Genomic DNA, 14,455 nt, shown 5'->3' on the forward strand with positions numbered 1-14,455 from the left:
CTTCAGACACACCAGAAGAGGACACTGGATTCCATTACAGATGGTTGTGAGCCACCATGTGGTTGCTGGGAATTGAACTCAGGACCTCTGGAAAAGCAGTCGGTGCTCTTAACAGCTGAGCCATCTCTCCAGCCCCGAGAAATACTTTTAAACAAGCAATAAGTGAACCTGTCTCCTGGCTTGTGAGGCTGTGGGACAGGGGAGCGTCTGGGATTAGTCTGACTGCTGTGGAGGCAGAGAAACCTGAGTTACCTAACTTAATCCTAAGGCAAAGGCTGCATTAACAGAAACAGAGAAGTCAGTGCCTTGTGGAACGACGCATTGGAGCCATTAGGAACACTTGGCTCTCTCCGTCTGAGGTTCCCACAAATAGCAGGGGCTGGAGGGCCACAGAGGAGGACGACGATGCTATTGAGGGAGCTGGGAATAAGAGAAGTTGTGTTTGAACCCCAGTTCACTGGGCCAGAGAGAACCGTGTTCCCAGAGGAGTTAATGGAAAGGCAGATCCAGCCTTGAGGTTGGTGTAGAGCTTCAGGGCTTTGTTGAGTCGGTCTGTGGGGCAAGATAGGAAAGGCTTTGGTAGGTCTTAGTGACTTAGAACAGCACGTGAGGATAGCATGAGGAGTGAGAGCCCATCCTAGAGGAGATAAGAGTGACAAAGAGGAAGACGTTTGTCTTGGTTACTGTGACAACACATGTCCCACGATTCCTATGTAGCTGGAGTCGCTAAGGGAAAACTGATGGAAAGCTGCCAACCCGCCGAGGAGCTGCTGGGAGGCTTTAGCCTGAGCGGGAAGCCATCAGTGATAGAGGTCCAGGGGTAGTAATTATCCCCCAGACTAAGACTAAGGAGGGTGCATTGCTCGCCAGCAAAAGGCTGTTATGTTCTAGGCGTAGAGATGGTTTGCCCAGCCAGGGTGTGGTGGATTGAGAGTCAACAGTGATAGCCACAGCCATAGTGTCAACCCAGGGCCATCTGATCCAGGGACCCAGCCGGTGCCACAAGGGAGAGCGGGTTAGGTCACTGAGTAGGTCTGAGCAGATCGCCTGCAGCGAGGCTCCGCGGAAGGGCTCCAGGCTGTGGAAATGGCTCAGGGAGAAAGACTGAGGATTAGAGAAAACCAATTAAAGCCTCCCGCTCAGGTTTTCTACCTAGCCTTGGCCTTCGAGGAAGCAACTGATACAAGTGGATGGGACCTTTCCTGTGCATTCAGCCCTGCCTTAGACCCAGGCCCTGCTTATGTTCCACTTGAGTGTCTTAGTTGTGAGCCTCTGGGGTCACCTGACACTCGCTCAGAATACATGACAGCAGACATTCAGGGTGCCTCACTCACCAAGAGTGTCTTTGTAACGCCACCATTTGTTTTGGGAAGGTGGTTCCGGATGTTACCTCGTCCTGCCCTTCCCTGGAAAAGGTTTTGTTAGTAGTGACATATAACCAGTCCCCGAGTGTTGCAGATTTGGAAAGGCCCTGGGAAGAACCAGGTATGATGGTACCTCCACCTGTCCACAGCCATCCTGTGGCTGGGTAAACTGAAAGGAAAAAGACCTGAAAGTTTCCCTATAGGGGTGGAAAGGGACACTCCCAGAGATCTCCTGTCTGTTGTTAGCAAGGGAAAACCCCGAGCTCCCCCGCAAAATGTAAAGGCTATTGCTACTGCTGTTGGTTATATGCCAGACCTAGACAGGAAGACCCTATTGCTGAGGATCCTGTGTATGCTGGGTGAGATTGCAGGACATAAGGATTTAAGCTGGGCCTGAAGGACCATCCTGCTGGCTGGCTTTCCTGGTGCCGGAGCGGGCTGGATAGGGTGCTAGTGGAGAACTGTCAGCAGCATTGCTGCTTGGCTGTGGACCCTGCATGCAGAATACCAACACTGCAGACAGGATGCGTCTGCGTGTGCAGTAGCAGCCCCACTGTCGTGGGTAGGACCAACAGCCACCTTTCCATTTGATTTAAGGCCTGCTCTCCAAGAGGGAGTTCATGTCTGGAACTGCAAGCCAGAACAAAAGCCTGTACCTGGGGAGGTCATAGGTCCCAGTGGTTTTAGATGCCTCGTCACATGCATAGAATCAAAGTTACATGGTATAAATGTGACTACCTCCTTCCAAAGCATAGATCTCATAAGAAGACTGTCAGGTATTGTTCTCGCCTTTGCTGGGGGTGCAGGTGGGGGGCATCCTTTGCTTCTGCCCACTGCCTAGTATATTTTAAAAACCACCTTTCTTATCTGCAAATATTTATTTTTATCATGTGCACGGGTATCTTGCCTGCATGTCCATCTATGTACCACTTGCAGAGGGTACTGGGTTCCCTGGAACTCTCCATTATATTTCTTGTTAATTACATGGTCTTGGCCTTTTTTTTTTCTTTTTAAAAGTATGCACCACCTCATCCATTTCGAGTCCTGCATTTGGAGTGTATATAAAGATGACTCAGCCTAAGTAAGAGTGATGACCAGAGCTCAACCAAGTCTGTTCAGAGGAATTGGTTGGAATTGTTTCTACGGCCTTTGCATATTGGTTTTGGTAGTCTTGCGATTGCCGGTGCCTGTCCCTCTGGAATCAAAGGCCACAGCAGCACATGCCCTGCTTTACTGAGGGTCTTGAGCTGCCAGCTCAGGGGTTATGTTGGTTTCTTTAATGGCAGAGGAGAAAGCTTATTGTGGATAAAAGAGAGGCATCATCAGAGGCAGGGGCATCTGGGAGAGTCCAGAGTGGGCATGCCCCTGAGTCCTGTGAGGAGGGAGTGGGGAGGCGAGTGCGGAACCAGGAGGCCCAAAAGATAGTAGCCAAACCATCTGCTGACAGTTCTTTTTTTTTTTTTTTTTTTTTTTGTTTGTTTGTTTCTTTTTTTCGGAGCTGGGGACTGAACCCAGGGCCTTGTGCTTCCTAGGTAAGGGGTCTACCGCTGAGCTAAATCCCCAGCCCCCTGCTGACAGTTCTTGATGGTGCTGTAGGTGCTGGCTACAAGCTTGTTTGAGATCTGCCACATGATTTAAGGCTGAAAGCATTTCGGGTCTCTAGAGAATGTACAAGGGCCTAACACACCACTTAAGTAATTAATTAAGATCAAGGAAAAAGGTGTTGACAGCACAGGAACTGTTGGTACCCACATCACTGAAAGACACAGCCCAAATACAAGCAGGAAAACCGAAAGCAGGGGTGTGTCTGCTGGGTCTTTTGCATGGAGATTAGCTGTGGCCATTACACTCCCAGCAAGACTTTGCACTTGTCATGGTTCTCATTTGTACTTGGTCAGAACTGATGATCTAATGGCTTCTGTATTCTCTTTCAGGAAGTTCTTGGTGTTCTCAGGCCTTTAGCTTGTATTTGGCCTCTTCCTTGACTGTGTTTGTTAGTCGCCTTAACAACTATTGCCCCACCTTTTTGTGTTGACCCAACTCCTCATGGACATTCCTGCGTTCATTCCGTCGGTGGTGCTAAAGCCCTGTCCAGCTGTTGAGTGAATACAGAGAAGGCAAGTCCTACTGATTGTTCAGAAAGGTCTCAGCTCTCAGAAAAGCAGCAGTCTTGTGGGGACAGCTGGAAAGAGCCACACCTTCCACAAACCTCCTGAGAGATTGGCTCTCCATTTACACCTCAGGGATGTGAGCCGCCTGGAATGTTGTAAGGCCAGGGCCATCTTTAGCCCCATAATAGCTGCTTATTACCCGCCTCTGCATGAGACCTCGCATCTCCAGAACTATGAGGTAGTTGGAATGTACAAACCCCAGGCTCCCACCAACCAAAGGCTAAGAATGCTCTCACCGTCTGAGGCTTGTTGCTGGGATTCCCGTTTTCTGTGCCACCTACCTGATGTTCCACCAGCTTATGTGGAAGTAGAACACACTGGGGTACTCCAGAATACACTATTTTAGCCCTTTGAGGTGAGAGTAGTGGTTTGTTTTGTTGTTTTTTGTTTTATTGTTGTTGGCAGTCATTTGGATGTGCAAGAAGCTTACCACATTTTTTTTTTTTTTTTGGTTCTTTTTTTCGGAGCTGAGGACCGAACCTAGGGCCTTGTGCTTCCTAGGCAAGCACTCTACCACTGAGCTAAATCCCCAACCCCACCACATTTTTTTAAACTCAAGAGGCAGGTGGGTCTTTGAGTTTTAGGCCAGCCAGAGCTGCGTAGTAAGACCTTATCCCTCCAAAGAAAAAAAAAATTAAAAAAATTTCTGTGTATCTGTGGTATGGTATGTGTGTGTGTGTGTTAATTATGTGTGTGTGTGTGTGTGTGTGTGTGTGTGTCAGAGGACAAATCAGGAGTCAGTTCTTTCCTGCCAGGGATCAAATCATCTCATCAGATCTTGATGCAAGTACTCTCTTTACCTGTTGAGCCACTCACCAACCCCAACCACTGATTGATATCTGAATTACAGCACAATGTTCAGGGGCACACTTGGAGGCTGCAGCTCCTGGGCCGACCCTGGGATACAGAGGCCTCAGCCTGGAAGGTTTGGAGAGTATAATTGTCAATGCAGTGGGGAATACTAGGGAGGGAGGAGTTAAGTTAAATCAGGAACTATTGTGAAACCCTCAAGAGGAGACCAAGAGGGAAGGGCAGAAATGCGCTAGTTATGCTGTCAGAAACAGGGCAGGCAGGGGTGTCAGGAATGAGAAGGGTTAGAAGCTGGGTGGAGCAGGCGACGGGACAGGTGGAGGAACTTGTAGCAGCGAAGATGGTCCCAACCATCATTCCTGGCAGTGACCGTCCCAACCATCCCTTCTCACCCACGCTGAGTCGGTCGTGCTTGCTTCCCTCCCTCGCCCCTCCCTTGCTTTCATCTCTGTTTTGTCTCTAAGGATCCTGGCTCTGGTGCCACCCTCCTTCTGCCATACCAAGCACCTAAGACCACTGCAGATAACATGGTGTGACATTCTTACAGAGATGTGAGACTAAAACCTAGTCTTCCTGAGCATTCAGAGAGGGCTCACCTTAGAGAGGCTCTGACCCTGTTACACACCCCTAATTCTGGCCCTGGCCTTCAGGGATCTCCACCGTCCTGCAAACAGCCCTCAACCTTCAGGCTCTTACCCTGGTGTCAGGAGTTACTGTGAGTGACTTGTCTCTCCAGGTTGCCCCCTGCGCCCCCCAATCCCTGCATCTTTTAGCATCACTTCTGAGACAGTGGCTCTGACCATGGTCCACACGTGTTAACCAAAATAATGTTTCTGCCTCATACCCTTAGTTGGCTTAATCGGTCATTGGTTAATGGCTGTTTCTAGCTCTCTCGGGGTCAGTTCCACTGCTCATGGCTGGTGTGCCTCTCCTCCGTGCTGCGCAGTCTCACAGCCCTTATCTCTCCATGGGTGTCACTAACTTCCTCCACATGAAGTTTGTCAGCCATACCATCCAAGTGTCTTGTGAGTTATCTTGGCTCTTTAGAGAAAAACAAGAAATGTTACTATTAATAACCATGTCAGGAAACCGACTAGTTCATCAGCGTGTACCACATATCTTTAACCGTAGCTCAGAGAGGGAGAAGAGGCAGATCTGAGTTTCAGGCCACACCAGCCTGGCTACATGTGAGTTTCAAACTATCAAAGCTGCCTAGGGAGAGCCTAGCTTTTTTTTAAAAAAAAAAAACAAAACGTTTTTTTTTTAAATCAGGGCTGAGATGAAGGTCAGTGACCAGGACGTTGCTCCCCAGCACCATACACCAGACATGGTGGTTGTGCTCCAGTAATTTAAGAGCCTGTAGCACTCCGGAGATGGGGATAGTAAGTTCAAGGCCAACCTGGGCTGTGGGAGAGCCCACACCCTTGACCTCATACTTGTATCTATTTAAAGTAATCATGCATGTGTATGTGTTCTGTGAGGGAATTGTTCTCATCAGGCTACCTCTGACCATTTGGAAAATGAAATCCAAGTGATACAACAGTTCTGAAACAATCTCTTGAGGTGGTCGTGTTAGACAGTTCTGCGGTGGGTGTTTACCAAATAGTTGTCTCTGAATCTCTTCTGTAGTAAGTACTTCTAAGTAATGGGATGTGCCTCTGGTTAGTAAAAGGCCTTTCTCTCCACTTCGAGAAGAGTAGACAGCACGTTGAGTTTCTGAACTTGGGAGGGGTGTCGGGAGATGAGCCCGGATAATGAAGTCCCACACGTGAGTGGCAGACACGAAGGCTAGGTTTGCCATTAAGTCTCTGAGTCAAATTTCCTCTCTCCAGTCCACGATTTTGAGCAGTGTTTTTAACTTTTGAGTCTCAGTTTTCTCCCAGTGGGGATTATTTTGCATTGCTCTAATTAATTAGGATTTGTAGGCTTCAGGAATTCACTTATTAAGTGCTTACTGTCACGGCTGAGCACTGTCCCTTTTAATCACAATGTGTGGTACACTCCTAAGAGGCACACAGGAAGGGATGGGTAGAGGTGGGAGACATGGGCTACGGATCACCTCCACATGGGTGTGCTGGGTTTGAAGGACACCGTCCTCACCAGAAGTCAGATACTGGGGCGGGCGGGTGGCGATAGTGCTTTTAACAGCTGGCCTTGTGTGTGTTCGTGCGTGTGCGCCCGTTGGCTGGCTAGTACATTTCAGGGACCTGCCCATCCCCCGTGCTTCATCCTTGCTCCCTGTACTGTGATTATGGCCACACGACACTGCACTGTGTTTATGTGCATGTATCTGTGTAGGTGCACATAGGAGTACAACTTGGAAGAGTTGATTCTCCTTCCATGTGAGTTGTGGGGATTGAACTCATTGATAATCAGGTTTGATGACAAGTGCCTTTATCCATGTCACCGATCCACCCTTGCACTTTTTTTTGTTTTTGTTTTTTAAAGATTTGCTATTTATTATACATGAGTACACTGTAGCTGTCTACAGATACACCAGAAGAAGGCATCGGATCCCCATTACAGATAATTATGAGACACCATGTGGTTGCTGGGAATTGAACTCAGGACCTCTGGAAGAGCAGTCAGTGCTCTTAACCCCTGAGCCATCTCTCCAGCCCCCACCGTTGCACTTTTTAAGTGGACTCTGGAGGTCTGACCTCATGCTTGTCCAGCTGAGCCTTCTCCCCAGCTTAGTTGACCAGAGCCCTCTGCCTGGGAGGGAGCCTTTGCACTTACTCAGCTGCAGACTTGTAGCACCGTGCGTGGGTGATGGGAGACTCTGCCCTGTGTGTCTTACATCCCGTTTTTCCTCTGCAGATCATCAATGCCGTGGTCCTGCTGATCCTGCTGAGTGCCCTGGCCGATCCTGATCAGTATCACTTTTCAGGCTCTGAACTAGGAGGGGAATTTGAGTTCATGGACGATGCCAGTAAGTACGCCAAATAACAGCTGGCGATATTTTGGGATTCCTCAGGACAAGGAGTCTGACTGTCTCTTTCCGGTTAAATTAAAATTATTGATGCGAGGGCCTATTTGAGCTGCTATTTTAACTTTGTTTTCTTTCTTTCCATCATTCCAAATCAAATCAGCAAATGCTTACGTGCTGCCCTATGCCCTGTGCTCATAATGAGCATCAGATAGTAAATTTTCCGTATCTTATGTGAGTATCCTTTTCCCATTCTTAGGAGGCAGAGTCATGTATTATATTTAGTTAAATTTGTCTCAATATTCACTGTGTACCCAAGGGTGACCTTGAGCCTCCAGACCCTCCTGCCTTCACTCCCCAAGTGCTCAGTTCATGGGCTACTCTGCCAAGCTGGAATTTATACATGTATAAAAACTATCACTTTCTAACAGACTTTTTGAGGCAGGGTTTCATGTGGCTTGGGCTGACCTGGAACTCCTGATCCCATATACTGTCATACCCAGCTTTGCCATAGACTTTGGCTTTTTGCAGAAGAGAGTGAAGAAATACCAGGAAAGATGAAAAGGATTACATGTCTCTCTCTCTGGATATCTGATAGCTCCAGGAGTTGCCTTCCTTCCAGGAAGTGATCGTTGCTGGTTAATTGTAAGGGAGTCTTTCCAGGCAATGGAATCAGGCCTGAGGCGGAGTGGAGATGGATAGCCAGCCCAGTCATAGCTCTAGTGCAGACCTTGTCTACTCAGTCCTGCTGGGTCTTGGCTAAGAGGCAGAGCTAATCAAGACCACAAAGGGCAGGTTGGACAAACTGATGATCAGCATTGTAGAACTTTATATGAGTTTAAGAAAGTGTAGCTTGGGGCTGGAGAGCTGGCTGCTCTTCCAGAGGTCCTGAGTTCAGTTCCCAGCAACCACATGGTGCCTCATAACCATCTGTAATGAGATCTGGTGCCCTCTTCTGGTGTGTCTGAAGACAGTGATAGTGTATTTACATATATAAAATAAATAAATTGATTTAAAAAGAAAAAGGAAAGTGTGGCTGGAGGCAAAATGGTTTTGGAGGCTTGGCTCGAGCTGCAGAGATTCAATTTTGAGAAATTGTTGTAGGTTTTGTTGTTGTTTGTCCTTTGCCTTTTTTACTATGTATGGGTTTGCTTGCACATGTATCTGTGTGCTACAAGTGCTGGAGGACAGAGGAAGAAGATACCGAATCCCCTGGAACTAGACTTACAGATGCTTTGTGAGTCAAACCAAGGACATTTGGTAGAGTGATCAGTGCCCTTAACTGCTGAGTTATCTCTCCAGCCCCAGGTTTTGTGGATTTTTATCCTCAGTGAAACAAACGTGCTCAGGTCAATGTGTGAACTGCTGTGTATTGTAAGAACCCCTTTGTCTGCTGTTGACTGAAGAGTTGAGTGGTTTGCTGTTAAGTGGCTTGGACTCTAGTCTCAGGCATTTTGCTCTCGAGAGGAGGTACTGGGGATGGAACGGAGGCTGAGTATGGACAGAAGAAGTTGGTGAGTGGTCGGCCAAAGATGACTCATGTCCACGTAGGCGAGAGAAGCAGGGTAGAAGATGGGAGCACATTTAGGGTGAACACTAGATTTCGATTGGAAGCGTGCAGGCTCCGAAGACAGAAGGGCTCAGTCTGAATGGCCGCTGCCTGAGCTTACTGCTAACCTCTGGCGACTTCAGAGTCCCCTTTGAGAAGCAGAAGAAGTGACGAGATCTAACAGATAGGCTGTGAAAAGGCCTAGGACGGGGTCTGTAGTAACTGCTCAGTTAAACCCTCACTGTCTGGGTCTGTAGATAGAGCCGTGGTGATTGAAGCGTGGGAGTTAGCGTAAATAGAGACATAGAAAAGAGTCCGCCCGATTCCTCAAGGAAAGGTGTGGATTGAGTTACCTGTTTGCCCTGGGTGGGGGAAGGGCGGAGACAGAGGAAGACAAAGTCCTAGAATAGAGTTCTAAAGGGCTCAGGAGGAGCCTGAGGACAATCGAGCTGGTAGTGAAGTAAAGGACCACAGAGCTTGCACCCATCTTCTGTCATTTCATATTAAGAATTCAGAGTCTAGCTGGAGAGATGGCTCAGCAGAGAGTTCAATTCCCAGCGCCCACATGGTGGCTCACAGCCATCTATAAAGGGATCTGATACCTCTTCTGGTGTGTCTGAAGACAGCTACAGTGTGTGTGTGTGTGTGTGTGTGTGTGTGTGTGTGTGTGTGTGTGTGTGTGTGTGTGTGTGTGTGTGTGTGTGTGTGTGATCTTAAGTGGGAGGCTGAAGCAGAAGGATCAGAAATTCCGGCTACTCTTGAGCTGCATAACAAGTTCGAGGCCAGCTTTGAGCTATGGAAGACTGTACCTCCAAACAGACAGACATACAAAGAAACAATAGACAAACAGTCAGGGTCCTGATATCTTACAGACTGAGACCTTGTCAGATACAAATAGAATCTCTCTACAGTTCCTAATTGTTCTGTTTTGAGATGGTTTCACTGTAGCTCTGTCTGGCCTGGAGCTCACAGAGATCTGCTTGCCTCTTGTCTGATTGACCTATAAAGATACATTTTCTTTCCCCGTTTCCAGGCATAGGAGTCTCTTTCTAAGGTAATTGGGAAATTTAAATGGTAGCACTGTGATCCAGGACTTGGTAATTCGTACACTTTAAACTTATCAGGGCCAAGCTGGCCAAACACACTGTCTGACGAGAGGCTTGCTGGTACTTCAGACTGAAACAATAATGATTTTGTGAAGTCCTGAGTATTACAGCGTGTGTGAGGTTTGCACATGTTCCACACCACACATTTGAAAAGATTGAATGAATAGTGTATAGTTGCTATTAAGAATTACTTAAGCAGGGTGAAGCTGGCATGTGCCTTTAATCCTGGCACTTGGGAGGCAGAGGCAGGGGGATCTCTGAGTTGCAGGACAGCCAACAGAAGCCCTGTCACAAAGAGGGGTGTTGGACAACATGAGATGGGACACATGAGCTGAGACAGGGGACAAGACTAACTGGAGGAAGAATTGAATATTATGTGCCCACAAAGGTACAGGAGAGTAGGTATTCGTGTGATTCTTTTAAAGATTTATTTATTTATTATATATAAGTACACTGTGGCTGTCTTCAGACACACCAGAAGAGGGCATCAGATCTCATTACATATGGTTGTGAGCCACCATGTGGTTGCTGGGATTTGAACTTGGGACCTCTGGAAGAGCAGTCAGTGCTCTTAACCGCTGAGCCACCTGTCTATCCCCATTTGAATCTTTTAAAAATACGTGTTTCCTCTTAATGTTTCTGTATGTTGATTGACTTTTTAAAATAAGATGCTAGGTCAGCTGGGCCCGGAGGCTCAGACCTGTAATCATAGCTTTTCGGAACGCTGAGGATTGGAGCTTGCCTGGGCAACTACCTAATGAGGCTTGTTTCCAAACATGAGGCTGAGAACAAAGCTCACTGCTTTGCCAGAGTATACATGAGGCTCAGCTTTTGGTCCTCAGTACTACAAAGGTGGGTGGGACACTATGTTTGTAGGTTAGAGGTCTTAGTACCAACAGGCATAGATAGAATTAAATAGTCATTGAGACTTGGTTCAGTCAGTTCCATAATTGTGATTGAAAAGTCTGCAAGTTAATAGAGCTTTTTGGTAGGGTGAAATGGCCAGTTAGAAGCCCTGCTTTAAAGCACTTGCTGCTCACTGAGGCTCTGGGTTTGTTTCTTAGCAATATTTGTTATCTAACTCCACTTTTAGAGGGTTTGATGCCCTCTTCTGGCCTCTGGAGCTACATGTGGCCTTTTGTACATACAGTACACATATATACATGCAAGCAAAACACCCATAAACAAACTTTTGGGGTTTGTGTGTGTATGTGTGTGTGTGTGTGTGTTTGTGTGTTTGTTTTGTTTTTTTTTTTCTCTATAGCTCTGTCGGTCCTGGAATCCTTACTATGTAGACCAGGCTGACCTCAAATTCAGAGATCCTGCTGCCTCTACTTCTTGAGTGTTGGGGTCAAAGGTGTCCTCCACCACCACCCCATTTTTTTTTTAACTTTTCTTTTTTAAACCCTAAGATTTATTTATTTATGTATGAGTGCCCTATCTGCATGTACACCTGCATGCCAGAAGAGGGCATCAGATCCCAATACAGATGGTCATAAGCCACCATGTGGTTGCTGGGGATTAAATTCAGGACTTGTGGAAGAGCAGACAGTTCTCCACCTCCTTTTTAAAGACTCCCGTGTGTGTGTGTGTGTGTGTGTGTGTGTGTGTGTGTGTGTGTGTGTGTGTGTGTGTGTGTGTGTGTGTGTGTGTGTAAGAGAGAGACAGAGATCTTACGTATCTAACAATGACCTTGAATCTGTAGCCTAGGATAACCTTGAACTTCTGATTCTCCTGCTACAGTTATTCACCACCATGCTTGGCTTTAAGCTGTTATGGAGATCAAACCCTGGGCCTTGCACATGCTAGGCAGAGCATTCTCCCCACCACGCTGTCACCCAGCTCATGTCGCTGTCTCTGCATGCTGGCAGCGATCTGACTGAGGATGTTGCCTTGACAGACAGAACACAGATTCATTTCTTTGCCCTGTCATACTTCTTCTCAGGGGATCTGGTAGATGATCAAACTAGGGGATAAAGAAAATAAAGGCATTTTCTTTAACATCTAGCTTTTAGACATTTCTGCTAAAGAAATACTAATCTGTATATTTTTAATTTATAGATTTTTCATATCAAAAGACCTGAGGAATGGAATGGATCAGGTGCAGATTAACCATCCATTGGGTCTCAGCTGTGAATTAATTTATCTGTGTACCTTTTAAGTCATGTTCTGTAGTTGGCATACTTGGTATCTTGACTACATTTTGTACATCTAATAGATTTTGATTAATTTCTTTAGACTTTTGAAGATAACTGGGTAAATGTATACCTCCTTCCCTTGCGGGTGGGTGGGTGGGGAATCACAGGGCTCCCAAGCACCACCTGACTTCAGTCCTGCTGTCCTGAGGCTGAAGGGAGGCTGGGAGACAGAGTTTGCTGGAGCTGAAGTCAGCCTCTTCCTGAAGGGCAGACAAGTGACCTTTGGCCTAGGGTCTCCACCCCAACCCCATACCTTGTACTGGGCAGTGTGGTCTTTCTTCCTCAGCCAAGGGCAGAGGAGCCCTTAGAGTGTCCCCTTGATCCAGGAGAGTCAGTTGAGGAGGGAGGGAGTCTTACCTGAGGGCAGCATTGTTTGCTTGGTACGTGGTCCTGGGATGTACGTATGAGAAAATTACTTAAGGATGGTTATAGTGGAGCCAAAAAGCAGTTTCTAGTTCAGGCTGTTGTGGAAATAAAAGTTATAATTTTCTTTGGTAATGGACTGCGACATGGGAAACGAACCTTTTCTTCCCCAAAGTTGCTTTGGTCAGAGTGTATTATCACAGCAGCAGAAAGGCAGCAAGGATATTAACCCCATAGGTCTCCATGGGCAGAGTGCAGCATGAGGAGGGTGGATTTGGAGAGGTGAAGAAGAAGCATCTTGTGGCTGTGTATTCTGGCTAACCAGTCTTGACCTGGAGCCCCGCTCCGTACTCTGCCTACAAGAGCACTAAGATCCTAAAAAGCCTGGTACTGCAGTATGCGCCTGTTGTGAACTTGCTGCGTGTATTAAACTCGTTTTCCTCTCAGGAAGGGTTTCTCTTTTTTTTTTTTTTTCTTTTTCTTTTTTTTTTTTCAGAGCTGGGGACCGAACCCAGGGCCTTGCGTTTGCTAGGCAAGTGCTCTACCACTGAGCTAAATCCCCAACCCCAGGGAGGGTTTCCCTTAAGATCCACGGAACCTACAGACAGCTTGATAGCTTTGCACTCTTCTGTTTGCTAGCAGCCGGTTGAGAAATAGAAAAGCTCCGGATTCTAACATTTGCCTCACATAGCCTCACACCAAAGCCTCACTGACATGCCTTATGGTTGTTGCTGGTCACGTGTTAATGTTTTTGAAGTCTGAATGTGGCTTTTAAAAAAATTATCAGGGGCTGGAGAGATGGCTCAGCAGTTAAGAGCACTGACTGCTTTACCAGGGGTCCTGATTCAAATCCCAGCAACCACGTGGTGGCTCACAACCATCTGGAATGGGATCCAGTGCTGTCTGGAGACAGTGACAGTGTACTCACGTACATGCAATAAATAAATCTTTTAAAAAGAATTATCAGATTCAGTGTAGGATTTTTGACCATTTCCCCCTATTATCTGTTTTTCTGTCTGTCTGCCTACCTACCTGCTCAGTTTAATTCATTCATTAATTAAAATGATGGGGGAGAAGTTGACTCCAGGACCAGGACCGTGTAGCACATACTAGATAAACATTATCACAGAGCTCTATAGTCCCAGCCCCTTTGTTTCTGCTTGTTTTGTTGGAAATAGGTTGTTGGTAAGTCACCCCAGCAGGCCTCCCACTGGCAGACCTTCCTGTCTGAGCCTCCAAAGTAGCTGGGATTAGAACTCATCGATAGCCCAGGCCCATGTTCCTCCAGAACTCCATGTTGAAAAGATCCAGACATATCAGAAAAGTTGAGTGTATGTATACTTCTTAACGCGTTTGCTGTTCCCCTTCGCTTGCTTGCTTTTTGCTTTATTTCTGAAGAATGGTTTCTACTCTTGGCCCCCAGGCTGACCTGGAGCTTTGGCGACCCTTCTGCCTTAGCCGCCATCATTTCTTTGCTTTCTCCATAGATTCGCCACGTTTTCCACATTGCTGTAATCTGCCTGTGTGGTTTGGAAGGAGTTCTGTTCATGACATAGCATACGTTTATGGCGTAGGTTTCCTTCAAGTTTACCATGCCAATTACCATGTCAAAGAAAGTTATCCAGACACTTGCTAAGGGTGCGAAAGACCTTAATTCAAGAGGAAAGGCAGAGCCCGGCTTGGTGGTACGGGCTTGTAGTCACGACCTGGGGAGGCTGAGACAGGAGGGTGAGTTTCAGGCCAACTCGGACTAAATAGTAAGACCTTGTTTCAGTTGTGCAAGTGACTCCGCAGTTCACATGGGACTTAGGGGGAGCCCCTGCAGCCGGACTTAAGCCGGGTTTTCTAGTCTTCCCTGTGGCATTGGAGGGCTTTCCACTTTATTCCAAGTTGTGACATACTGTTGGAAGTTCAGCTGGAAATAGTTCCTGCACTTTGTGATGACCAATACTGCTTTCATGAGCA

General features: G+C 47.0%; 1 protein-coding gene across 1 annotated transcript in view; it reads left to right on the forward strand.

The window, feature by feature from the left end:
• Nucleotides 1–14,455, forward strand: part of Laptm4b (lysosomal protein transmembrane 4 beta) — a 43,017-nt gene that overhangs the window by 12,222 nt on the left and 16,340 nt on the right. The window contains exon 2 of the mRNA XM_032914322.1: nt 7,166–7,277. Coding sequence (XP_032770213.1) covers nt 7,166–7,277 — 112 coding nt within the window. The remainder of the gene's footprint in view (nt 1–7,165; nt 7,278–14,455) is intronic.

Source organism: Rattus rattus, chromosome 1, assembly GCF_011064425.1.
Source record: "Rattus rattus isolate New Zealand chromosome 1, Rrattus_CSIRO_v1, whole genome shotgun sequence".
NCBI lineage: Eukaryota > Metazoa > Chordata > Mammalia > Rodentia > Muridae > Rattus > Rattus rattus.